The 26954-nt window shown below is 38.3% G+C and overlaps 2 protein-coding genes across 3 annotated transcripts in view; one reads left to right on the forward strand and one right to left on the reverse strand.

Annotated features, from left to right (window-relative positions):
- LOC112043214 (protein croquemort) overlaps window positions 1–11158 on the forward strand; it is a 33833-nt gene extending 22675 nt beyond the window's left edge. Inside the window, exons 6-11 of the mRNA XM_052883330.1 lie at window positions 614–822; window positions 1587–1695; window positions 2715–2875; window positions 3582–3686; window positions 4859–5006; window positions 6314–11158. Coding sequence (XP_052739290.1) covers window positions 614–822; window positions 1587–1695; window positions 2715–2875; window positions 3582–3686; window positions 4859–5006; window positions 6314–6421 — 840 coding nt within the window. The 3' untranslated portion in view covers window positions 6422–11158. The remainder of the gene's footprint in view (window positions 1–613; window positions 823–1586; window positions 1696–2714; window positions 2876–3581; window positions 3687–4858; window positions 5007–6313) is intronic.
- An 847-nt stretch (window positions 11159–12005) lies between these two features.
- Window positions 12006–26954, reverse strand: part of LOC112043212 (protein croquemort) — a 31498-nt gene continuing 16549 nt past the window's right edge. For both annotated transcript variants that reach the window (XM_024078521.2, XM_024078523.2), the window contains 8 exons: window positions 23399–23524; window positions 21679–21888; window positions 19827–20035; window positions 18972–19080; window positions 18242–18402; window positions 17399–17503; window positions 16495–16642; window positions 12006–14688 (listed from right to left, as the gene is read on the reverse strand). In XM_024078521.2, the coding sequence (XP_023934289.1) occupies window positions 14569–14688; window positions 16495–16642; window positions 17399–17503; window positions 18242–18402; window positions 18972–19080; window positions 19827–20035; window positions 21679–21888; window positions 23399–23524 (1188 nt within the window). In that variant the 3' untranslated portion in view covers window positions 12006–14568. The remainder of the gene's footprint in view (window positions 14689–16494; window positions 16643–17398; window positions 17504–18241; window positions 18403–18971; window positions 19081–19826; window positions 20036–21678; window positions 21889–23398; window positions 23525–26954) is intronic.

Genomic DNA, 26954 nt, shown 5'->3' on the forward strand with positions numbered 1-26954 from the left:
TTACTCTATATTTAAATTCAAGACTCTTTGCTGCGATTAAGGGTACATAAAATTTTTGAATGTAATACAAAAATGTATTTGGAAGTTTCAATATATCCTCGGGTAAGGGGACGTACTCAATATATGAGGTCATGAGTATTAATTCCGTATTGACGCTCCGACTAATTGAAGGGGAATGGGGACATTAGTCATATCATAATATTCTTCTACTTGATCATCACTATCGTCATGAAAGAAATTGTCTATCACAAATTGTTTCTATTTTTATTGACATTAGAAGCAGAATTAAATGGTAAAACACGATTATTGAATAAAAGTCCATCAGATTAAACAATTCCAACCAATAAACCCTCGAGTGGCAGTGAATAACCTTGAGCGAAGTCTCTGTCATGTGACCGATGGATGTTATAGGGTTAAAGACGCCCTTAAAACCAGTTAAGTCTCCTCTTCTTCACTCAAGTTATTATAACAAGCCAATCCTGGACAGATCCCACGAGCCCTGGACACTCGTTCTAGTAAAGAACTAAGCCACGTTATATAACCGAACACATTTTCTTCGACTACATTCTCCCATCACTAGTAGTTATTCATCTGCAAAAACTCTGCGTTCCAGCGCAACAATTCCTTGGAGTATGACGGCATCTTCCTTATGAACACGGGCGCCGCCGACTTCTCGCAGCTCGGCAACGTGGAGAAGTGGAAATTCTCCAACCGTACGGTTTTCCGCGACGAGTGCGGGGAGGTGCGTGGCTCCACCGGCGAGCTGTGGGCGCCGGAGCTGGGGCAGCCCGAGGTCACGATATTCGCACCTGACATCTGCACGTGAGTTATGCTCCCCTGGTACTTCTATACATACTAATGTGAGTTCTCCAATCGCTCGGTGTACCGCGACAGAGTTTTGATCTCCTAGTACTTTTTTTTCTATTACCTACTAATTAAAAAAACTACTGGTTTTTTTTTTTATTGTTTACAAGTTAGCCCTTGACTACAATCTCACCTGATGGTAAGTGATGATGCAGGCTTAGATGGAAGCGGGCTAACTTGTAAGGAGGAGGATGAAAATGCACACCCCTTTCGGTTTCTACACGGCATCGTACCGGAACGCCAAATCGCTTGGCGGTACGTCTTTGCCAGCAGGGTGGTAACTAGCCACGGCCGAAGCCTCCCACCAGCCAGACCGGGACCAATTAAGAAAATCTCAATGTGCCCAGCCGGGGATCGAACCCAGAACCCACTTTTGTAAATCGTGGAACACAGGATTTTGTAAATCCACCGCGCATACCACTGCGCCACGGAGGCCGTCTGGTAAAATTCTTTCATTACCAAGGAGTAACAGAAGCTACATTTTATTCCCGTATTCCCACAGGATTAGGCACTATGCGGTTGAAATTGCGAGGTTCTGCTAGTACATTTTATAGCACATACCTTTTCGCAAAAGATTTCTTCCGGTAGGCTGTTATATATTAGCTCCCTTCCTTTTATATGTATAGTTTTACTGTCCTACTGGAACAGTTACAAATGGAATGAATGACTAAATCTGCTACTAGTAGATACAGAAAAATTTAATTGAGTTTTCCTTTGAACAGGTATATGATACTACCTGCAACCGGCCCAGTGCATGTGCAGGGCATAGACGGGGTGCAGTATGCGGCCAATAACTCCCTGTTCGACAATGGATACAGGTACCCTCATCAGGTAAATTGGTGAATTAACTTGAATTTAACTACAATAATTCTTTGGTAATAATGAGTTGGTGGTGTAACATCTCCCTATCGTATAGCTTTTTAAACGGTCGGTCCGGTCAACGGTATCTTGCAGCGCTGTTGAGCCTAATTTTATCATTTTTAAGGCATAGCACACTCAACTCTGAAAGAGATCGGCATCGTAGAACAATTCGAGCCGTCCAGTATTCTTTGTATGACACTCCTTACGCAGGGATCAGGAATCATCAGGAACTTCACGGCTACCCTTCCTACTACCACAACAGCCGTTTATGTTGACATCCTTACGTCGTTAACATTCAAACGACCCGCACGAAAATTTCGCTTTAACGTTTCTCGAACTGCTAAAGTGTAGAATGACATTCCGGAGTATGTTACCTACATCTACAATCTAAACCCCTTCAAGAAAGAAAGAAGAAAAGTGAATAGGACTTTCTAGGCTAGCTTGTCTCATTCTAGACCATTATTGCTTTTCATCAGGCATTATTGTAGTCAAGTCAATTGACAACACAAAAAACTTTAATCGGAATCCTAACGTAACCTTTTAGTCTCGCCGTTTGCGGGCTTGCGTCTTTTCGTATCTGAGCACGTTTCTTCGTGCACACTCGCCTCTCACACTTCCGTACCCCGGCGTCGCCTAGCCGTAGCTGAGTCGTCACACTAGAGCAGTGTCATCATCATCATCATCATCATCATATCACCTGATTGACGTCCTTTTGTAGGGACTTTCAAACATTACGATCCTGAGCCGCCTGCATCCAGCGAATCCCTGCGATTCGCTTGATGTCGTCAGTTCACCTGGTGGGGGGTCGACCAACACTGCACTTTCTAGTGCGGAGTCGCCATTCCGGAACCTTGAGACCCCAACGTTCATCGGCATTCAGCATCGCGACTCATTGAGCTATGTAGGAGACTTTGGTGACGCCGCTATGGCCCTGAATGGAGCCTACGGCAATCCTTCAGTCAGAAAACAAATACAAGCGTTGTTTCCAGGCGTGCTACTGCGCGGAGGTGCGCGACGCGGACTGCCTGCCCTCGGGCGCGCTCAACGTGTCGGCGTGTCGGTACGGCGCGCCCGCCTTCGTGTCGCAGCCGCACTTCTACAACATGGACCCGCACTACCCTTCCAAGATACGAGGTCTCAAACCCACCGAGTGAGTCTTTTCCTTTAACTACAGTAGAACCCGCTTAATACGATCACGCTTAGAACGATTTCTCGCTTAATACATCATTTTACGCCAGTCCCTACAGCTTGAGACATGTTTTAATACATTTCCTAATGCTTAATACGATTCGTCATCTCATTTAATACGCCTACATGGCACACGCGTGTAATTCCAAATGCAACAAATAAATTGCAACAGATAGATCAGGACATCCTAAAGGTATGCAAGGTTGCAGGACAAGACCAATACATGATATCATAAAGAACTGAAAGATCCTGACAGCAAACGACCCTTGACATAATGCGATTCTAAACTGAGCATTTTAAAGACGCACTGCAAAAGTAAAATTCAATTGAAAATGTCGTTATTGTTAATGCACCAAAACTTTTTTGTCATGCCTGAATAAGTGATTACTTTAAGTAGCATAATTAGGTAGTCTTTACACCAGATACACTAATTTTATAACTATGTATGTGTACATTATTCGTTATATTTTTCACTATCCCTCACCCATATCCCGTCTAAGACACGTTTTTAGTTCGGTCCCTGCGAAATCGTATTAAACAGGTTCTAGTGTACTTATACGACAAGCGCCCAAACCGTCGCTTGAGTCTCGAAGTCTCGGCTCGCTGAGAGACTCTGAGCTTTCTTGTTGCCATCGGTTGTTGACATAGTCGATATTGTCTGTCCGCAGTGACATGAACTTCAAGCTGTCGCTGGAGATGTACACGGGCATGCCGCTGCAGGTGTCGGCGCAGCTGCAGATCAACCTGCTGGTGCGACACGTCGACGCCATACCGTGAGATACTGTTCCATTGTACCAGAACTTCTGTAACACAGTATATCAGCTTAAGGTCGAGCTAGAAGAATAAAATTAACAGTTGACGCATACGAAACTGTAAACTTTAAGCTACAACTATGATGCGTGTGATGGCCTTGGGAAGGTATCTTTGGATTTTCAGATGGAAATCAAAGGTCCTAAGGGCCGCAGTAAGGTCGAACAAACACTGCTCATTATTTTTTCGACCTTGCTAGGGCGCAGACGCAACTGCGTAGTGCGTAAAATACACATTTTCTTTTTTATTGTGTAAAATGATACTTTAGTTGGGCGATAGTTTCTACGTCCATGAACGTCGCCATCGTGTACTGCGTTTCAACCGTCGCATACCCAACTGACCATTTGATACGCCAGCATTGGCCTTACGTGAAATGGTAGCTTTACAGCACTGTCGCAACGATGCTTGTCTGTCGGTTTTTTACTGGATAAACCAGTTTTACGAAACGTTTTGCGTCAACGTGCCTAATAAGAACTGATAAGATGTAGAATGCCGGCGTTTGTGTTGCCTGGCACTTACAATTTGTGCTCCTTCAAGGCAAGAGTGAAGGCATCTTCTAGGCAAGCGCGTTTCATCTTAGACCGCATAATTGCTTTCCATCAGGCGTAATTGTAGTCAAGCGCAAGTCTATACAACATAGAAAATACACTTCGAAAAGTGTGCGCAGGAAATCCACCATTTGAATCCTCCTTCATCTTTCTACCACAGAACAGTAAGACAGAACATTTCGCGGCGTCTATATTTCAAGAAGCATATCCAGACAACTCGTACTGAACAATTTGCATCCACGTTTCTAAATAGCACATAATTTGCAGCTACATTGACCACTTCTGGACATATGCCTCTTGTTGACTTTGGCGTTGTCAACGACATAGTTTGGAAGTCAACGACATATAACGATATTCTACTACTAAGGACGATGGCTTATTACTGCATTACGTTGCTTTCACGCAGCGTCGTTTCCATGTATCGTAATATGGCGGTCGCCCGCATCTTCATGCGCCATTAGACCTCCTTAATCCGGCCCGGTAAAAACCATTTTTATCGGACGTCTACTAACAGGTGTGGCATAGTGGTGAATATGATCGGTCAGGGTAAGCATTGAGTTCAATCATAAATAGGGTTACTCTCGCAGGTTGAACAACCAGCTGCCGGACCCCGACGTGCTGGTGCCGATGTTCTGGTTCCGGCAGGAGGTCATCATGGACGACCACTTCGCGCGCCTCGCGAGGTTCGCTCTCAACTTGCGCAGCGGCATGCCTTACGGGTTTTATGCGCTCACGGTAAATATCATACACGGGGACCTCATACATCTACACAAGAAACCCTATCATCATCATCTCCTGTACCTTATCCCACTTATGGCAAAATATGTCAATCTCCTCCATTCCCCTCTATTACCCGTCTCCACTCCCTTTACATAGATGTCCTCTTTCACACACTCCAACCATCTCTTCTTTGATCTTCCTCTCCTCTTGTGTCCTTCACTTGTAATTTCAACATTCTTCTAGTAATATGACTTTCATCCCTCCGCATTACAAGTCCATACCAAGCGAACCATTTACTCCTCAAGTAAAGAAACAAGAAACCCTTTATGAAATATTAATGATCTCATGCTAATTCACATCCTAACGAAAAAGAATAGTTAATTTATGAAAAAGAAAATTAATTTTCTAATTATTTTTTATCTTCAATGTACAGAATTGGACCTGACAGTTTAATTTTAAGTATAGATTTATTTAAAACATAAAGTTTATAGTGGTGCATGAAACAGTCATTGCCTTCGTCCATTAATTTCAATAGTTTTTGCACGACATTGATACTGAAGGGGCTTAAAAAAATGTGCAATCAGTATATAATAATAAGTAAACAAAGTAATTCGAATTGGTACTTTACCTTTATTTTGATTGCCTGTGTTGAACTCTGGAACTTCATTTGCATGCATAATACGAGCTAAAAAAGTAAGCAGTAGTCAATGCATGGGGTAAATCTACCTCTATTAAATGGAATGTACTTATTTGGACAAATTATTATTACATTTATGAATTATATCTTTTGTCTTGTAATGGTCAGACCTTCATTGTTTTATAATAGCTGGAAGTTTTTCAGCCGAAGCGTCTCTCACAAGTCCATACTTGTGGGAGGAGACGCTAGGGTTAAAGTATAAAAGTGTCAACTAGCCTATTGTTAATTTATATTATTAGGCTCCGTTTGTAAGGAATTTGTTAAAGTGACGTCACGAAGCAGTTGAAATATAGACCATCACGGCTGACAGGCGTTTTGGCTCGTATTGTCAAAAACATATTTAAAAGCTAAAATTTTCATGTAATGACGTCTCAAAAAAACTATGAAAAAAAAATAGTCTAGTAGAATGTCAACTAGCCTATTGGGAGATTTTTGCCACATTTTTTATAATATGACCAATATTCCCATTTCCATCCAACTAGTCGGGGAAGACTGTTAGGAGTGGGTACGACAATAAACCAACGGGGCGGAGATCGAACCACCACTCCTCGATGATGAGTCAAACCGCTCTTACCGTTGAGCTATTTCAATTGACCTTGACTATTCTTTTTTCAAATACCTCCAGGTCGTGGGAGTAATACTTCTGGTGGCAGGCATCACCATCTTAATTCGGAAGCTGCTTCGCTCGCCCGACGAGCCCATCCTCGATAACCAGCGGGAAGACACGCAGTGACCAATAGCGGCCAGGTATTAGTCGCTCACACATCACTTGCAAAGTGCGGGGCACTTTCTGACTGTTTGTTGAAAGTTTTTGATTACTGGCTGATGTTAATTTGCGGAAACTCATGTATATATTTTTTTTAATTAACCAAAATTCTAAAGAAGGGAAGGCTAAATCAACTATGGCAAAACTTTTAGTGTTGTCAAATGTATCGATAAATAACTTTAATTTGCCACTGTCCACGAAAACTGTTAATTTAGTGAGGCAAGAACAAACCAGCTTAACGAATAGCCTACGTTTTACTCTAAAAATTGTTTTACTCGAAAAAGTGATATTGACTTGGTATGACGTTGATATTAACGTTTCCGTAAAAACAGTAATTTTCTTATATGTTATTTTCCGCAAAATAACATCCGCTTCTATAGAATAAGTCATCGACTATAAAGGAATTATATAAAAATAGTTAAATGGTGCTATAGTCTTTTATCTTTTGTATAAAATTCAAAGTATGTGTGTACATATTATAATAAATAATAGACTAAGAAAATGGCGTAAATGATATTATAATGTTGATTCTTTATTTATTGCTTGTTCATTCCTTTGATGGAAATACCATTTTTTTTCAAGATTAATTAAAATAATTGTCGGCCGAAAATTATAGTAAGGCCTAGCCTATTTTAATGGCAAACTACAACTAGGCATCGAGGATATTAACAAATGTTAATGTTTTTTTTTTATATTAACACGTTTAACATGTTTTGTAATATTTGTTCAATGTTTGCGAATGCGCACTGGCAATAATAGTATATCTATTTAAAATTAATTATTCATAGTTTTTAAGCTTGTCGATAAAATTGTCGATATGAGCGCTGTACAACACTACGCGCTATCACAAGAATAGGGGCTACACGCCACTCGCGCGATTATGATGTATGGGTTAAAAAGTAGCAGCCACCAACCACAATTAGTGTCGACCACTGGCACAAGTGGCTGTCGCGCGCTTCAGCTACTTTTGTGGCCCCTTCTTGCTTCTTGTAGCGGTGTTTGTGTCTGTCGCGTGTGGCGCGTGTGCGGCGACCCTTAGTAGTGGAAGAGCGTTTCATAGGTTTCTTCAGTCGGGCATTGTCAATAGTGTAACTAGCACTGCGCTGTGCCGGCCATATATTCCCACGTTTATACAATTTTATTATAAAATAATAATGAAAGATGATATTTTTTGTGTATTTATCTTCGTTTAGTTTTATTGTAATCTTATATGTGGCTTTAGAGTTGATATTTCGATCTTGCATTTCTGGTTAGATGTAGCGAAACGTACTATGCTTACTATCAAACTGTTATTGAAATTGCTGACTACTGCGTTTAACATTAATAACTATTTTGAACGAAATCGTACATAAGTATCTACGATAAAAACCCTCGTCGATCCACCACTTGAGATGGATCGTTGTGAGCCTTTCGTGAGTGAAATGATTGACGTCACCAGTCACGTTTTCGTTCCGACCAAAACGACTGCGGTCGCCAAGTGGAACGTAGCCTATATTAACGCCAGTCTTGTCATAAAGCTGGCCACATACACTCGTTTTCCGTATTCGGAAAACCGAATGCAAGAAACCATTATAAAATACATGAAATGACGCACATAGACGTTTTTTTACGTACGTAACGAATGCGAGCCCTTGCGACAATATACATTCCGAATGAAGAAAAATTTAAAGTCTGCGGTAGTCTCACGGAACTCCAAATCTTAATTACGCAACTTTATTTTACAAAAGCCGCATACACTCATACATTTCCGTAAAACGAGTGTATGCGACATTCGTAAAATAAAGTTACGTCATTTCGCCTTGGAATTCCGAATTCCGTTTACGGAAAACCGTATGTTAGTGTATGCGGCCGGCATTATAGTTTGATAGTAACAAATGCGCTTTGCTGCCAATCAGACATGTGCTGATGGTATCTATAGACTACAAACCCTTGAACAAAAATTACCTGTGAAATGTACGGCGTTTACGAGTAAAGTATCTGTATATGTGTACAAAAGGAATTACACAAATGACCTATATTGTGTATTGACCTGCAACTGTCGACAAATTAAAAATTTGTACTGACTTCCGGTACCACTATTTTAGTACGGCACTAGGTTTTTCGACATTTATTTTTAATCATCTTTAACACTGTAACAAAGCCGTACATTAATAATTAGTCGTAATTTATCTCAGACCAATTATTGTATAGGACCTGCCTCGCTAGATGTTACTTTTCTGTCAAAGTATATGATCAACGATCTAATGCGATTATAAAAACTGTCTCTATACTATCGATGTTAAATAGTTGTAATCGTGTTCGTCGGTTAAAGAGCTTAGTAAAAATACCTTTTTTGTGTAATTGTGTGAAAAACGGGCAAAAACTTCTAGTTTAGTATAAGATATATACCAAATCTAAATTCGTTTCCTTCAGAAAATGACAGACAATTTTGTTCGTGACTATGAGTGCGATACAGGTCTTTCTATAATTGGTCTGAGTAATTTATCATTTGTACCTAAATAATTACATTCACTCGCGTACTCGCCTGTACCGCTCAGAAGTGACGGCATAGTGCTCAGAGGTATTTTCTGATACAGTAACAGCCTTCTAAGCGTCATTCACGTTGGATCATTTAACAGGTAAATTTTGTTCAAAGGCTTGTAGTCACTACGTTTTTCTTTCTGTGACATATTATGTCAGTTATATTTATCGTAACATTCGGTCAGTTATAGTTTTGTATTGTTGAAACGTGTCGCGAACGAGACTATGAACACCAAAGAAGTTTCTCACTTTCGCTTGCATTTACACGAAACTATTTTTTTTATTTACTATAATATATTGTTTCATGTATACAAACAAGGGTATTTGTGTCACAAAATTAGATTGTTCTGAAAGTTACTTTGCCTCGGAGTAATCGAGATTTTTTTTGTTGATAATTAATTGTAGTTATAATCTATACAGTGTTTATTTGACTGAAACCAGTTAAGTTTTTGTAGGTGGATCCGTTTGGGGTCAATTATTAATATTAATAACGGATATTTCTTTCTCGTCATTATATCCAGTGATGAATATCGTTCAAGATTTTAGATTGAATAACAAAACAAAAACTATTAGGTGATGAATGTTTTATTCCAAATAAATAAACACATTTGTTTTCCTTATTATAAATAATCAATAATGAAAATCTAATTGACATTTGCTCAGTATATTTTTTTTATGTTTAGACTGATTCCAAATATTTGATCAATTAATATTGTTGTTGCAAAATATACTCAGAGGCACAATTATCAGCCCACTTTAATATACTCGCGTCATATAAAAGTGGGTGGATAATTGTGCCCCTGAGTATATATACGAATTTGCTTAATATGGATAATGCATTTCTTTATTTTGTATATTATCAATCCATCGAACTAAGAGTATAAAATTTAATAATTGGCTAGTTGCCAATTATTTAAAAAAGTAAAACTTTACTTTATGTTTTTTAGTCAAGAACATCTTATAATTAATTTTAATTGTACTTATTATTTTAAGGGCTCGATGCTTGCATTCCTAAAGATAGGTATATTTTTACAAAATAATAAAGTTAGCTATAGTCGGATGCAATCTTTATGATGTCTCCGACGCGGGGTGTTGCCGCCGCGCCCCTGCGTGACCGGTGATACCTAAAATATAGTATTGCGCAGCTTAACACACGATGTTCGGAAACATAAATATTGCATCCGACTATACCTATATTAATTGGTTATGCATGTAGGCCTAAGATGCCCGCTATGAGATATCTCGTGTAGAGAAAAACATGTCGACCAATAGCAGGGCTTCTATAATATTTTGATTCAGTCACTATTGGTCATTAATGTATTTTTCTATTCACGTCTTTGACTCACACATATTAGGCCTACATATTTGTGTGTTTTCGTGTATTGTCTATGAATTAACGCAAGATATTATTTTCAGACACTTTTTAATGTGACGTCACGTGGTTTCGCTTTATATACAGCCCCAGACCAATTATAGAAGGACCTGTATCGCACTCATAGTCACGAACAAAATTGTCTGTCATTTTCTGAGGAAAACAAGCTTAGATTTTGTATATATCTTAGACTAAACTAAAAGTTTTTGCCCGTTTTTTACGTAATTCAATTACACAAAAAGATATTTTTACGGAGCTCTTTAACGGACGAACACGATTACAACTACTTAACATCGATTCTATAGAGACAGTTTTTATAATCGCATTAGATCGTTGATCATATACTTTGACAGAAAAGTAACGTCTAGCGAGGCAGGTCCTATACAATAATTGGTCTGAGTATACAGCCCCTCTAGCCATAGCTATCGTTACGAAAATTCAAAAATATCGAACAATATACTCGTTAAAAATTAATGTGACTGCTTGAAAATAAATGTCATTGTCATACATTTTTTAGTTTTCGTAGCGTTAGCGATTGTAGAAAGAGAATATATTATGTAGCATGGCTAGAGCAGCTGTTAAGTACTGTAAAATAAAAGTTAATAGTTAATATATGTTACGTACTCGTACTTATAAAAAACATACAACCGTAAAAAGTACATAAAACCTCTTCTTTTTTGGAAGTCGGTTAAGAAGTGACTAAGCAATATACGACAGATATATTTTAAAACAAAGTTTCATATTTTGTCACTTTTAAAATGTATTAAATTAACATGTTGTTATACCTGTGGTAATAAATATTTTACATATTATATACTTGTTTTGTATTTTTCTTCACTGTCTTCTATGCTGTGCACAAGGTTTTCAAATTGGGTAAGCACTACATATATTTTTTTTTATTATTATTTACAAGTTAGCTCTTGACTCGATCTCACCTGGTGGTGATGAAATCTAAGATGAAATCGGGCTAACTTGTTAGGAGGATGAAAATCCACATCCCTTTCTGTTTCTACACGATATCGTACCGGAACACTTAATTACTTGGCGGTGGTACATTCGTCTTTGCCGGGTGGTAACTAATTACTAATAGTAATTAGTCACCACACAAATTACTTGATTTATATACAATTTAAAAAACAGTCATCATCCCAATTACGAAAATTAATATAATAATAAATAATAAGCATTAAAATTTTTTTTATCTTACTTCTTTAGTTTTTGTAAACTGTTTAAAATATTTAAAAACACAAGACGCCATTTTTGTTGAATAATGTTGAAAGTTACTAATGCGACGCTTCGTGTCGTACTGACTCGAGAATGTATTAGTTTTTGAATTTTGTATTTGGAGCGGCTACGACACCGTCGTGTTAGACACCTCTATCTGCATATTATTGATTAATCTGTGGACGAGTATAACTATTTGTTGGACTACAAGTCATACATGACCTCAAAACGCACACATATTTTATGGTCTCATTAACTTTTGTGTTTAAAAGTTGAATACACTTTGAAATGTAAGTTGGTCGTGGTTTTATGTACTTACCTATCTACTTGTTTAACAAACAAATTGCTCCAGATAAAAAGGTAGTCGTGCTGTTAATTTAATAATGAATACAAATATAAATACGTACATAATATGATAAAATATTAAACGCATCATTGCATTTTCATAACATTCATTTAAGATTAATTACAGAATAACAAATTACATCTGCACAGGGCTTATCACATACTATTATTATTATTATTTATTTTAATTTAATTCAGTTTAATCTATAATAATAGTAGCGGACGCCTGACTTCGTCCGCGTGGAATTTAGTTTTTCACTAATCCCTCGGGAACCATGGATTTTTCCGGGATAAAAGTAGCCTATGTGTTAATCCATGCTATAATATATCTTAATTAATTTCAACTAATTCGGTTCAGTAGTAGCGGCGTTAAAGAGTAACAAACATCCAAACATCCATACGAACTTTCGCGTTTATAATTGTTTGCTTGAATGCTCAGGAACTATTGGTCCGATTTGAAAAATTCTTTCAGTGTTAGATAGCCCATTTATCGAGGAACGCTATATTTTATCCCCGTATTCCTACGGGAACGGGAACCACGCGGCGTCTACTAGTTCTTTTTTTATTTTTATATTAGCTGTGACGTCACGCGGGTTTCTGGTGCAAATCAACGCCGTGTATAATGCTTGTATGTATGCACGGCATATGTTGAGCTGTACACCATTACCTTTTAAGGGTTTGACAGACATGCTGTCATTAGGGTAGGGACTAGGGTATTTTCTGTAACGCTTACATTTGATGATATTTCTTTTCTTTCTACCTTTTACAAAACCATCATGACAACTAACATCTGTCCATCTTATAAAAGGCTCCTTAACATTTAAAACATTGTAGGATCCAAACAAATTTTCCTGTTATTTAAAAACTTAACTAATAAAAAGTCGGGAACGAATATACCTATTTGTACATTTTTTAATCTTACCGTTAATATTTACAAAAATATTTAATATCTACCTATTTATATTTAAAAAAACACTTAAGAACTACTAAAATGCGGAATACCTGTAATTAATACAGGTTGGGAATCATAATATCAAATCCACATTCAATGTACCTATCTGCACAGATGATAAGGTGGGTAGATATAGTCGAATGCAATCTTTCTGACGACTCGGAAATCAGTTGCGGTGTTGCCACAGAAAACATATGTACCTACAAGTAGTGTTGCTATGCTTATGGCGACGGTGGGTAGGAAGAAGGCGCGGGGTGATGTCCACCGCGCCCATACTTTACCGCTGATACCTAAAACCGCATTGCGCAGTTTAACGCATGATGTTCCGAAACGTCTTAAAGTTTGCAAGCTATAACTACTTTTTAATATCCTGCCAAACGAATTTTCGGCCACAGCGGCCATTTTTGGTACGCGGGAGATATAGTGCACAAGTGTGTGTGCAAATACAGGTGGACTCACTCCCTCACTCTCGGGAAAAGGGACGGCAGATTGACACGGTGGCGGAAGATGAAGCGCAGGACCGACGGCTTTACATGCTTAAATAAATTATATACATTTAATGTTTATTCTTTTTTAAGAAATTAAATATCACGTGTCTCAAACAGTGAAGGAAAAACATCGTGAGGAAACCTGCATACCTGAGAAAATTAATTCTCTCTGTGTGTGAAGTCTGCCAATCCGCATTGGGCCAGCGTAGTGGACTATTTGCCTTCTCATTCTGAGAGGAGACTCGAGCTCAGCAGTGAGACGAATATAGGTTTCTAACGAACGAATCTTTATTCTATACTAAATCTCAGACTTTGATTTATCTATTTATTTATTGATCTAAAGCTCCATTCACATTGGCGCAAAGTCGCGCGTCAGGTTACTAAGACGCAATAAATATAATAATCAATAAATAAGACGTTATTATTATAACATGCCCTGTGTTCGGAGAAATTGGATCGACGACATGATATCTATTTACTTAATAATTTGTACACTTTGTTCACCGATTCTCAGTCAGTTTCTTTGCTCCGCGACTAAGGTTTGCGAGAGTGGAACAATCACGGTTCTTGTCACGAATACAACACGCGGCGCGCGAACGCGAAAGAATCTGAATTGGCAGCAATATTAGCCTATCAATGTCCATTTTTATTGAAATCGCGATGAAAGCCCTCTCCATCTGCATGTGCAAATTCACGGCGCGAACCACGTAGCACATAGTGGAACAAATCAGAATTGTAGTCCTCGTCTGTAACGATATTTTTTTAACTCGCTAATTTAGAATTCACCACTATCTCTCCCTGTCTAACACGATACCATAGAATGAGAAAGATAGAGGTGATTCCGAAACTCACACTTGTGATTTATACAATAGGTACATCGTTACTGTACCACACTCGCAAAATTTCACTAAGTGGACAAAAGGGTGGATGATAAGTAGGGGAGACCGGAAGTCAATTGGCGACAAAGTACCTATATATTTAGAAACAAGGATAAATAGACTAGGTATCCAATCGTTTAAAATCCGCGACTAAAACTAATAGTAACCTACCTACTAAAAAAGGAAAATAAATAAAATGTGACTTTCATCCCCGGTCTCCCCTATTCACCGAAACGGAGCTAGTAAGTAGGAACTATTATGCGCAAATATGGACCATGTTCCATCGGCTTCTGAAGAAGTTACTCATAGGTCCTAAGTAATAGGTTTAGCAAGTATTATCTGTCGTGGTTGCCTAAAAACTTCTTAGACGCCTCCTTATCGGCTTCCTTTAGCTGACGCATCGCGAACCTTCGTATTTTGTACACTCCGCACGCTATGAGGAGCAGGCCGATCATCTGGAAAAATAAATCAACAATTATTTATTTTATACTTAACTAGCTGACGCCACGCGGTTTCACCCGCGTGGTTCCCGTTCCCGTAGGAATACGGGGATAATACATAGCCTATAACCTTCCTCGATAAATGGGCTACCTAATACCGAAAGAATTTTTCAAATCGGACCAGTAATTCCCGAGATTTCGCGAGAAATCGAAGAAGCGAGAGAAGCGCGTTCAACCAAACAGACTCTTCAGCTTTATAATATTAGTATAGTTTAGTATAGATGAATTTGGTAGAGAAAGAATACTAGTTACTTATAGGTATTAAAGGGAATTTAAGCTAACTTATCTTACTAACTATACAAATCATGCTCATGTGGAATGGAGGCAAGTCAGGGTGGATCCTTTGCTCCAAACATGAGTCAGCCCTTCTGTCACCAGTAGAGGCAACTAACCGCGATGAAATGATATTATTTTATAAATAATAGGTACCTACATACGAATTTTATTTATTTCTGTTATTTTTTTCAAACCTCACAAAGTTTTTAATGTGGTTTTCACGAGTAGGTTAAGTTAATGTTGAATGACGCCAGCATCTTGTCGCAAGACACGCTATTAGAAAAATATGCTTGCTCTTAAATCATTAACAACCCATATTCGGCTCACTGTTGAGCACGAGTCTCCTCTCAGAATGAGATGAGTTAGGCCTTAGTCCACCACGCTGGCCCAATGCGCATTGACAGACTTCACACACGTAGAGAATTTAAAAAAATGCAGGTTTCCTCACGATGTTTTTCCTTCACCGTTTGAAACGCGTGATATTTATTTTCCTATAATGCACATAGCTGAAAAATTGAAGAAGAAGAAGAAGAAGAAATACTTTATTGCACACAAAAATACAATTATAAATTAAAACAATAAAAAGATAAATTAAACTTAGCATGCAAAGGCGGCCTTATTACTAAAAGTAATCTCTACCAGGCAACCCCTGACGAGAGAACTTGCGAAGAAAGAGCGGGAAGGTGCAATATAATATAATAAATTGGTGTATGACTGTCAAGTGGCTTCCTATTCGCCGTCGCCGGGATCTGCATGTACTTTCTCTTCTGTACTGTGTGCTCTTTAATCCACAATATCCTCCTTATCTTAAGGAGAAATTCACATTTCTGGGAGTGCAATCAGAGCTAAGAACATGTCGTGCTCTTACTCTGTGTATGCCTTTCCATAGGAGTAAATTTTATAAGTGTTCATTTGTTGTTCGTGCTGTTAAGCTATGGAATGCACTCCCAGTCGACATTCGGAAATCCAAATCCCTTGATATGTTTAAAAAATCCGTTAAGACATATTATCTTAGTCACTAGTTACATATTTTATTTTATTAGAATATTTATCATACGACATAATGATATATTTATATATTAGTTTATTTTATGATATTTATAATTATTATATAATTTGTGTATTATGGTTTATGTATTAGTGTTTAGTTATTTGTATGTATGTATATGTACAATATTATTACGTACACACCACCTACAGTTGTCCTAATAAGTTCCTAAGCCTAAGGTTGCCTGGAAGAGATCGCTACTAAGCGATAAGGCCGCCTTTTGTATTCTACTTTTTCTTGTGTTTCTGTTTTGCTTGTTTTCTTTTATTTTTGTGGTGTACAAATAAAGTGTATTAAATAAATAAATAAATAAATATGACGGCTCTGAATCGAAGGCAAAAGTCATATCTACTAGGCTATCATGGCTCATTATCTTATTAGGATTCTGATTTTGTTCGTTCGGCTGCGGAACCCTAAACATCAAAGAGTGTACTTACAATAGAAACGTAAAGGGCGTACGGCAGACCGAAGCGCACGCCAAGCGCTGCCTTGGCGAAGGTGACGTACTCCCCGGACACCTCGATGTCCTCCCGGAACCAGAACATCGGCAGCAGGACGTCCGGGTCCGGCAGCTGGTTGTTCAGACTGGAATAACATCGATATAATCATCATCAGCAATTAGCAACAAAAACATTAAAATCCAATTTCATTTATTCGAATTAGACTTTTAGGTACAACGTTTTGCCGTGTGTAGTTAAAAGGTAAGGAGACAAAGAAACGCGTTTATCGATCACCGTTTACTTCAACTGATAACTGATTTGAGATTACTTATATTAAAAATTTATTATTAAAAATGAGAGTTAGAGCTAAAATGTTCAAGTTAAGTGGTTATGGATAAACTACCAATTAAATATAAATATAGATACGCTAAAACGTCAGTGTTTGTTGTTATTTATTGTGATAAGTAAAGTAGAAATTAAAATTCAAGTTAAGAAGATTCCAAACACGTTTTGGCACTCGTATAAATTATATTCTAAATCCGACCTGTAGCCATGTGGCACGGCAATTCTCTTTCTATAAACGCTAACGCTCCGAAAATTACAAAATGTACCGAGATGACGTTCACTATCGACAAGTCACGTGATCAAGTTGTCGATCGCATCTGTCATCCTTTGCATTTGTTTAGTTTTGAAGCGTTAGCGTTTGTAGAAAGAGAATCCACGTGCCACATGACATGGCCCCAGGTCGCTTAGAGCGGTCAGATTCCGTGGTGTAGATACGAAATACGATACGAAAACGAAACGACCTACAATCGGCGATGAAGATAAAAGTAGAGGATTTGACACAAGTCACTATGAAGTTCCGGACAGTCTATTTTATGTACTGTAGGTATGTAGTTACCTGACGCCAGGTATATGTCTGATCAACGCGTTGGCTTGCAGCTGGGCTGAGATGGCCAGCGGCATGCCGGTCACTGGCTCTATGGACATCTTGAAGTTATGCTTCCTGGAACCAAACAATTCTAAATTCATTTATTTCCCAGAAAGTAATATACTTTTTATTAGGATTCCGTGACAATATGGACACAACTTTAACCTTATAAATATCAAGCACACGCCAGGGCCTATATATAGCCTTTATCCTCTCTAGAGACGGCAACGTGGTAACTTGCTAGTTACCACGTTAGCACAATGTCCTGTCGTCGTCCCTAACACGATCTAACCCTGTTGTGTATGCAGCTACCATTATATTTTTTTTCAAGTTACTTTCCTATTTATAAAATTAGAATGGATTAAAATAAATAATGCTTTATTGATGTAACAACGTCTTATACTTCGATGGAGCCGGCTGCACACTCGAAAAATGATGGCGTCGAACGAAGAAATAAAGTATATTCTGGTCTATGAAGATTATTAAACAGTATTTTAGAAAAACGAACATTTTCTTTTGAAAAATGCACCCATTCCATCAGTATTTTCTTATGACGTTGTAACGTTCATCGTCAGTAAACCGACTTTACAGACAACCGATTGTTTTTTAGTATTTAGTTATTAATAAAAGTAAAAATAAAATAAAAGTTGATGAGATGCTACGTCGTCAACTAGTTACAGAAAACCCTCTTTAAACTTCTTACCAATTCTTACCCCATGTTAGATGAACTTCTGAAAACGTCTGCTTCTATAATAATATACAAAAATCCATCCTTTTGTTAAATGAAAGAAATATTTGAAGGTAGGAACTTACGGATCAGGGTTAAGTCCTTTAATCTTGCTGGGGTAGTAAGAGTCCATCCCCAGCAAGTGCGGCAGGCTGACGAAGGCGGGCGCGCCGTACTTGCACGCCGACACGTTGAACGCGCCGGCCGGCATGCAGTTGTTGTCCCGTACCTCATCGCAGAAGCATGCCTGGAAATTAAAACTGGAGTTATGCCTCTCGAAGGGAAAATCTCCTAAAGATACATTGGTCTTTGAGATTCTTTTAGAGATATTTGTGTCCTGTGTTGCATAACAGTAATATTTGATGGTTATGGAAATGGCCTAATAAACATAATAACATTTCGCAGTTTTTTCATTTCTTCTTAAGTGTCGCCTTGTGTCAATCAATCTGAGGCGGTTTAAAGAATCATGTGCCCGTACTTGCATTGGCAACCATGGTCTTAGGGCAGGGACACAGCAAACATTGATCCTGCATTACAATGGAAGTTGGAAATAATACGAAACTCACTCTCCAACCGCTCACAGTTAACCTAAACTTAATTTGTGCCTAAAACATCTGCGCCAGCTTATATGAAGGGACACATAAGAATAAACAAATGAAGACAGTACTTTTGTAAAAGAAAACGAAAATATACTGTTTCTAAAACTAAAACTACTTAAGACAAAAATATAGACAGTAACGAAACCATAATACTTGATGCACATTTCTGAATATTTAAAAACCACTAGGCTAAAACGCTATCTTGGCTAGTACAAACCTGATTGGGATATTTGTGGCCGTTGTCGAAAAGAGAATCGTTGGCTGCAAATTCTACGCCTTCGATACCATGTTTCATGACTTTTCCGGAGTAAGGTAACGTCATCTGCCTGCAACAAATTATTAGTGTTGTAAAGTTCCATTAACTGTCTGCTATCGGTCATTGGACCAACCGTGCTGGAACAACATTTAGTCACTGGGCTACGATGTCATGTCATGATTTCGGATCATGAGCCCGTGGGTTCGAGTACATAAGGCTGCACTATGAAATATTAAGCTTTTTTTAATTCCAAGAAATTCTAAGTAAAATTTTCAGTCAGGAGTTCAATTTCTACGACTACGATTTCATTGATCTTCATTAAATTCTGATAGTGGTTGTTCCAAAGTCAGACATAATCATCCTAAGCTTGCCAATCCGCACTGAGTAAGTATAAGGATCTTCTTATCATATTCCTTCTCATATAAAAACCGAGCCTTGACGTGTAGCACCCTAATTACCTTAAGCCTTTCTACAAGTTCCACAGCTCGCCTGAGAGCCAAAGCACACCGCTCCATTTTGCCCAATTTGCTGAAACTCATGTGCAAATATGCTAATCTCTTGCTGGTTACAAGTTCCACTGTTAACTGCCCTACACCGGCTGCACTGCTCCCAATACATCGTCCTGTCGGAGTACTACTACCACTCCATTTTGCCCAACTTGCTGAAACTCACGTCCAAATATCCGCAGCATATATGCTAATCTCTCGCTGGTTACAAGTTCCACTGCTCGCTACTCTGCACCGGCCCGCACTACTCCTAATACATCGTCCTGTCGGACTACTACCACTCCATTTTGCCCAACTTGCTGAAACTCACGTGCAAAGATCCGCAGCATATATGCTAATCTCCTGCTGGTCCCTCTGCAAGTTCCACAGCTCGCCGGCCGAGCCCTGCACCGTCCCGCACTGCTCCCGGTACACCGTCTTGTTGGAGTACTGCCACCGCTCCATTTTGCCCAACTTGCTGAAGTCTTCACTGCCCGTGTTGATGGTGAACACGCCATCTGCGTCTATTGAACCATTTCTCTGCAAGGTGGAAAAAAACCAAGTTACCATAGATTGTATAGAAGAGGAAAAGTAGTAAATGAATAATTTTTAGATGGTATATTCCCAGTAATACAAATAGTCAACTGACGTGTCAAAAGTGCTTGTAAACTGAGCCTACTTGAAATAAATGATTTTTGATTTTGATTTTTTGATTTTGTAGGCTTCTTTAATGGGATCTCAACTAATGATGTTAATACACGTCGTTGATCTTAACAGAATCATCAGAGGAATGGATTCCAACTTCTAGATGATGATGGGAAGGGTGGAACTCTTTCTCTGTAATACTCTGATATCAGGAAGACCTTTGAAGACTTTTGAGTGAAAATAACAAGTTTTTCTTATTTCTAAGATTTTATTCAGTATCGGACCAATCGGACACAAGATTGTGATAAGTCATTGTTATGATTATGATATCATATCGTCAGAGGTCATTGTCACCCGGAGCTCGCCAACTTGCATTTTGCTAGCATGACTGGTCTAAGACGTATAAATAATATATTAAAGTATAAGATAAGATAATGAATAAGATAGTAGTACTATTACAAGTAATTAATTAATAAGTTATGATTAAAATAGTGTTGCTTGGGTCAATGTACTCTGATAGAGTGCAAAAAGGCTGATGATCCTCCTCGTCCTGGCGTTAATAGAACTCATAGATTTAAGAGTAGGTACAGAATATTAGAACCAAAACATTTGGATCGATAATGAGCAAGAGACTAAGAGTCTCAATTCGACAAAGCATGTAGTCTCTAGCCATCTCGTCAAAAGTCAAGATGGATTCACCAATGCCCGACACAACGTAGATGCGTTTTTCATACCTTCACCACGGCTTCAATTATACCGGCCCAATTAGGACAAGCGAATCAAACGACTTACTTACTTACGACGGTGTAGGGCTTTCGTTGATACGCAACCAAGTACCTCTGATCTAGGGGCCTAGCCAAGTTACAATCAGTTCTTTTCCTACAAATGCTACCGATGACATATCCGACTGATAGGTTGATCAAGTGACGTATCGATAACGATTGACATCCATCTTTGGTATTCGAAGCGTTAGCGTTCTACGACTATCTAAATATATAAAACTCAAAGGTGACTGACTGACATAGTGATCTATCGTCGCACAACCCAAACCACTGGACGGATTGGGCAGAAATTTGGCATACAGGTAGGTGTTATGACGTAAACATCTGCTAAGAAAGGATTACGCACTGCAAAGTTGCGGAATGCTCTCCCAGCTTCAGTTTTCCCCACCACCTACAATATGGGTATTTTCAAGTCAAGAGTGAATAGGCATCTTCTAGGCAAACGCGTTCCACCATAGGCTGCATCATCGCTTACCATCAGGCATGATTGCAGCTAAGCGCTTGCTTATTCAAAATAAAAAAAAGATTGTGATCACCACCAAGGGGATAAAATAATGATGGAAAGTTTGTATGAAAAGTAATTCATTTTTAGAGTTACAGTTTTAAAAATTTGTTCATACATCATAAAAAAATAAGAAATAAAACGTGATTTAAGAATTTTTGAAATTCAACCCCTAAAGTTGTGAAATAAGGGTTGAAAGTTTAAATTGACTTGACGAAGACGCGAGCGTCCGCTAGTTGCATATAAGCGTATACCTTATAAAACCACCCAAATCTGTCGAAGGGTATGGTGTAAGGCAACGCAGGGATGCGCCCCACCATGTCCAGCACGGGGTCTTGCACGCCGTCGAACAGCCAGTGCTGCGCGGGCGCCGTCACGAACATGCTCCTATGGTACATTCGCAGCACCATGTCCACGAAAACCTTCACCATGATGCGCTCGTGGCGAACGGTGTACGCTATCGTCTGTAAACGCAACGATTATTAACAACTTTTGGCTGGTGGGAGGCTTTGGCCGTGGTTAGTTACCACCCTACCGACAAAGACGTACCGCCAAGCGATTTAGCGTACCGGTACGATGTCGTGTGGAAACCGATAAGGAGTGTGGATTTTCATCCTCCTCATAACAAGTTAGCCCGCTTCCATCTTAGATTGCATCATCACTTACCAGGTGAGATTGTAGTCAAGGGCTAACTTGTAACTAAAGGCTTAGTACCAACAGCCGGTCTAAAATGCGCGAAGAGTTCTTTCGTCGGATTGCAACTATAGAGAGCGATATCTAAGTTATTACCCGATGAAAACAAAGAAAAATGTATGTAAACAAAATCATCTTGTTAAAATTCTTGTCATTAAGATCTGCAGGAGATATACTATAGTTAGTCATTGATTTATCGAAAGCGTATACGTGAATTCGTTAGCAGCTATACGAAAACTCTACTCCGGCCTCCGTGGCGCAGTGGTATGCGCGGTGGATTTACAAGACGGAGGTCCTGGGTTCGATCCCCGGCTGGGCAGATTGAGATTTTCTTAATTTGTCCAGGTCTGGCTGGTGGGAGGCTTCGGCCGTGGCTAGTTACCACCCTACCGGCAAAGACGTACCGCCAAGCGATTTAGCGTTCCGGTACGATGCCGTGTAGAAACCGAAAGGGGTGTGGATTTTCATCCTCCTCCTAACAAGTTAGCCCGCTTCCATCTTAGACTGTATCATCACTTACCATCAGGTGAGATTGTAGTCAAGGGCTAACTTGTGAAGAATAAAAAAAAAAAAAAAAAACTTTCTAATCGTTTCTGATTATTCTTAAATAGGTACATATCATTGAATATACGGAACCAACTGGAATTAATACCATTTTGATAACGCAGACTGAGCGCCTTAACCACGTTATCATTTTATATGCCAGTAGAAAACTGCTTTGGAATGGAGAATATGAGAGCTAAGAATCTTTTATACTATGCACAGAGCACAGATTAAAAAATAATAGGCAGATAGAGCGTACGGAACACGGCAGGAATGCAGCCATTCCAAATACTACGATACGTAACGTCGCATCAGTAATTTTCAATAATAATCAAGAAAAATGGCGTCTTTTGTTTTTAATAATTTTATAAAAACTGTTTACAAAAACTAAAAAATAAGATGGATATTTTTTTATAAATAAGATCAAGTATTTTTTATATGAGCCAATTATTATATCAATTTACATAATCGTTATTAGTGTTAAATCTTGAAATACAAATTATGAAAAAAGTTTGTATATGCGAATGTCAAGGAGACGCGTGACGTTGGTTTTTTTATGGATTTCACCGCATGGCTCGTAAAGACTCATTCTGTATCATTCTTTATTCTGTGGCACAGAGGAACAAAAAACCGAAAGAGCAATAAGAACGAGTACAGGGAAATTGTCGCAAATCTTTTTTCTAAGTAAAAACACAAATAAAGTACAAACACAAATGTCACAAATCAAAGGTTCCTCACCGCAATAATAGGGTTGATACTAGTGATGTTGTCAGACAAGCTTCCGTTGGACAACTCCGGCTTGAAGTACCAGAAGCGCTGGTTCCTGAACGTCACCGTGCCGTTGTGGTTCCAGGTTATGTTGACCTGCGAACAGAACCTTCATTAGTAGGTACCTCAAAATTCAATTCAAAATTCATTTATTTCAAGAAGGCTCAGTTTACACGCACTTTTGACACGTCAGTTGACTATTTGTAAAGATTCTACCACCGGTTCGAAAGGCAGGTTCTGCTGAGAAGATACCGGCGAGAAACTCAACAGTTGCTCTTTTAAAAAAAATCATACAGTATTGTAATTTACAATTGAAGACAACATTACATGACCATGAACTATAAACTTAAACGCACAAATAATAAAGATATTTGTTATTTTGTTTGCCCGCCCATACGAATTTAACGATCATTATGATCAACGACGTCATTAATTCGTACCATTTCGTATGGGGCGTTTGTCAGGGATCCGCGGCAGCGCCGCAAATCGGACCCTTTAAATCGCTATAGCTCCGAAAGTAATGACCGCAGATACCCTGTTACCTTTACAAAATTGCTTTACTATTAGCATACTCCTAATTTATATACAATTGAAAAATACATCATCCTTATTATACCAAAAGACTCGATCCATTAATGAAACTACTACAAGACATCGAAAGTAAGTGAAATTGAGGGACTGAAATGCGCCATGGGAAATCTAGGTAGAGTTATTATGGCAATTTTGCCTACGAACAGGGTTCGCTTCGCTTGCGATGACGCAAATCAATGGCTTATCCCAAGGCACTTATTAGGGTTCGCCAAGTGCGAGTCGTCCGACGAGTTCAAATCAAAAAGGATTAGTATTGTTTCCAACTGTGACTAGCCACGATCGAAGCCTCCTACCAACCAGACCTCAACCAATTAAGAAAACCTCAATCAGCTAGTCCTCCCGCGAAAAATCTTAAAATATTTAAAGATATTTAGATTATTTATATAAAATATTTTAAGATATTTAGATTATTTATATAGATTTTTTTTCCGAAATACATTGTAAATTTGTGACCGTAACTTACATATTTTTCAACAATAATAGGGATGATGACAGTTTTTTAAATTGTATATAAATTAAAAGTATACTAATAGTAAAGCAATTTTGTAAAAGGAACAGGGTATCTGCGATCATTACTTTCGGAGCTACAGGGATTTAAAGGGTCAGATTTGCGGCGCTGCCGCGGATCCCTGAAAAACGCCCCATACAAAATGGCTTGAAATAATGACGTCATAGGCAATGTAGTGATCGTTAGATTTGTATGCGCGTTCAAACAAAATTACTAATATCTTTGTTATTTGTGCGTTTATGCTTATAGTTCATTTATTGAAAAATGTCACATTTAATGTAAGGAAGCTAAAACTGTATGAATTTTCATCTAATTACGATAAAATATTTTTAATAGATTTTGAAATTTTATAATCTCATTTATTTTGCAAATATCCAGATAATCTTTGCTTTTTATGTATTAATTAGTTAACATTGACCCTATTTACCCGAATGTATCATAAAAATCAATATATTCAAACCTAGTCATCATCCCCATTGTTATTGTTGTCATCATCTTGTGAGAATGGTGATCCTAATTTGGAGATGGATGATATTTTCAATCTGTTACCATCAAAGTCGAGACGCATTTACTTAAATACCTACCTAGGTAAAGTGGAGAAAACAACAACGAATGGATTCACTTACGAAAGGAGTTTTTTAAACTCCTTATCTCCCACGTTTACCTCACATACTCATTATTCATCTTCACAGTAGTCGGAAATTATGTTACTGGGTAGAAGCATCTCCCTTAATATCCAAAATTATAGACTTTGTACATTTAATTTTCAATTAAAATAAATCATTGAATATTGTACTAAACTATTTTATTTTCTCGCAATCGTAGTGAAAAGCAAAGTGTAACACGTGGGGCTAAACCCATTATAAACTCGGTTTCTATTTAGGCAGCCCTTGCCTTACGTCTCGAGCCCTAAAAATACCTCGTATATAATGGGTCTTTTTAGCCCCTTGTATAACAATCTACTATTTAGTTTCAGTGTCGATTTGTTAACGTGACAAATCTAAACTTCGTTCGGTAGCTTGTACTTACTGCTCTAGACTCTGTGGCATCCTGCCGTCCATGAGACAGATTACCTGATTTCGGCTGTATGTTCATCCTACTGGGATTCCTAAAATATCGGTCTGAGATTTTTTTTTTTTTTTTTTTTATTTTGAATAAGCAAGCGCTTAGCTGCAATCATGCCTGATGGTAAGCGATGATGCAGCCTATGGTGGAACGCGCTTGCCTAGAAGATGCCTATTCACTCTTGACTTGAAAATACCCATGTTGTATTGGTGGGTGGTGGTGGAGGTGGTGGGGAAAACTGAAGCTGGGAGAGCATTCCACGTCTTTGCAGTATATCTAAAAGTTAAAACTTTTTGTTACAGAATTTGCTTTTCTTTTTGAATATTTTATTAAATTTAAAAAATCTTAAATAATTTTTCAGATATTTGCAGAAAACCACACGCCCTTTTCAGGATTTCGTAATTCACAAGAAACCCTTATAGTTTCGCCATGTCCGTTTTTTCTGTCCGTCCGTCTGTCTTAGCACAGAGACTATTACTACTAGAAAGTTGTTATTTACCATTATAAAATGTCGACAAAATCTCAAAATAAATTTAATATGTTAGGAAAGGCACTGTTTTTACAGTCTTAGATTATTAAGTTAATAAGTCTCACAGATTGTTATTCTATGCAATAAAAAATAGACTAATTACTGACCAATCTAACTAATGGAATAATTATACCTAATAATTAAAGAAAGGTCAAACAATTATTTATTACCGGCATGAGAATGTCTATTAGACGTAAACTCAATAACTAACAATACTTAATTAGGTATATAACTGCCTCCTTGCATTGTTGCTTTGGATTACGATGTACTGATTTCTAGATGTGATAGCCTAGTGGATATGACCTCTGCCTTCGATTCAGACGGTGTAGGTTCCGATCCGGGGCATGCACTTCCAACTTTTCAGTTATGTGCATTTTAAGAAATTAAATATCACATGTTTCAAACGGTGAAGTAAAAACATCGTGAAGAAACCTGCATACCAGAGAGTTTTCTTAATTCTCTGTGTGTGTGAAGTCTGCCAATCTGCATTGGGCCCACATGGTGTACTATTGGCTCTTTAATTCAGAAGGGACTCAAGCTGAGCAATAAGCCAAATATGGGTTGATAGTGAATATATATATATATATCAATACACCCAGATACTGAAAAACACTTACGTTCAGCACACAAATATTTTCCAGTTGTGGGAATCGAACCCACGGCTGTGGATGCAGAAAGCAGGGCCACTAACCACTGCGCCACGCGGCTGTCATTAATAGTTACGATGAATCAGTGGCATGAGATGGTTTGTTAAGTATTTTTTTTTTTTATTGAGTAGCTATACCTAAGGTTAATATTTAATTTGTGCATACCTAAAATTTAATTGTTTAATT

Source organism: Bicyclus anynana, chromosome 9 (assembly GCF_947172395.1).
Source record: "Bicyclus anynana chromosome 9, ilBicAnyn1.1, whole genome shotgun sequence".
Lineage (NCBI taxonomy): Eukaryota > Metazoa > Arthropoda > Insecta > Lepidoptera > Nymphalidae > Bicyclus > Bicyclus anynana.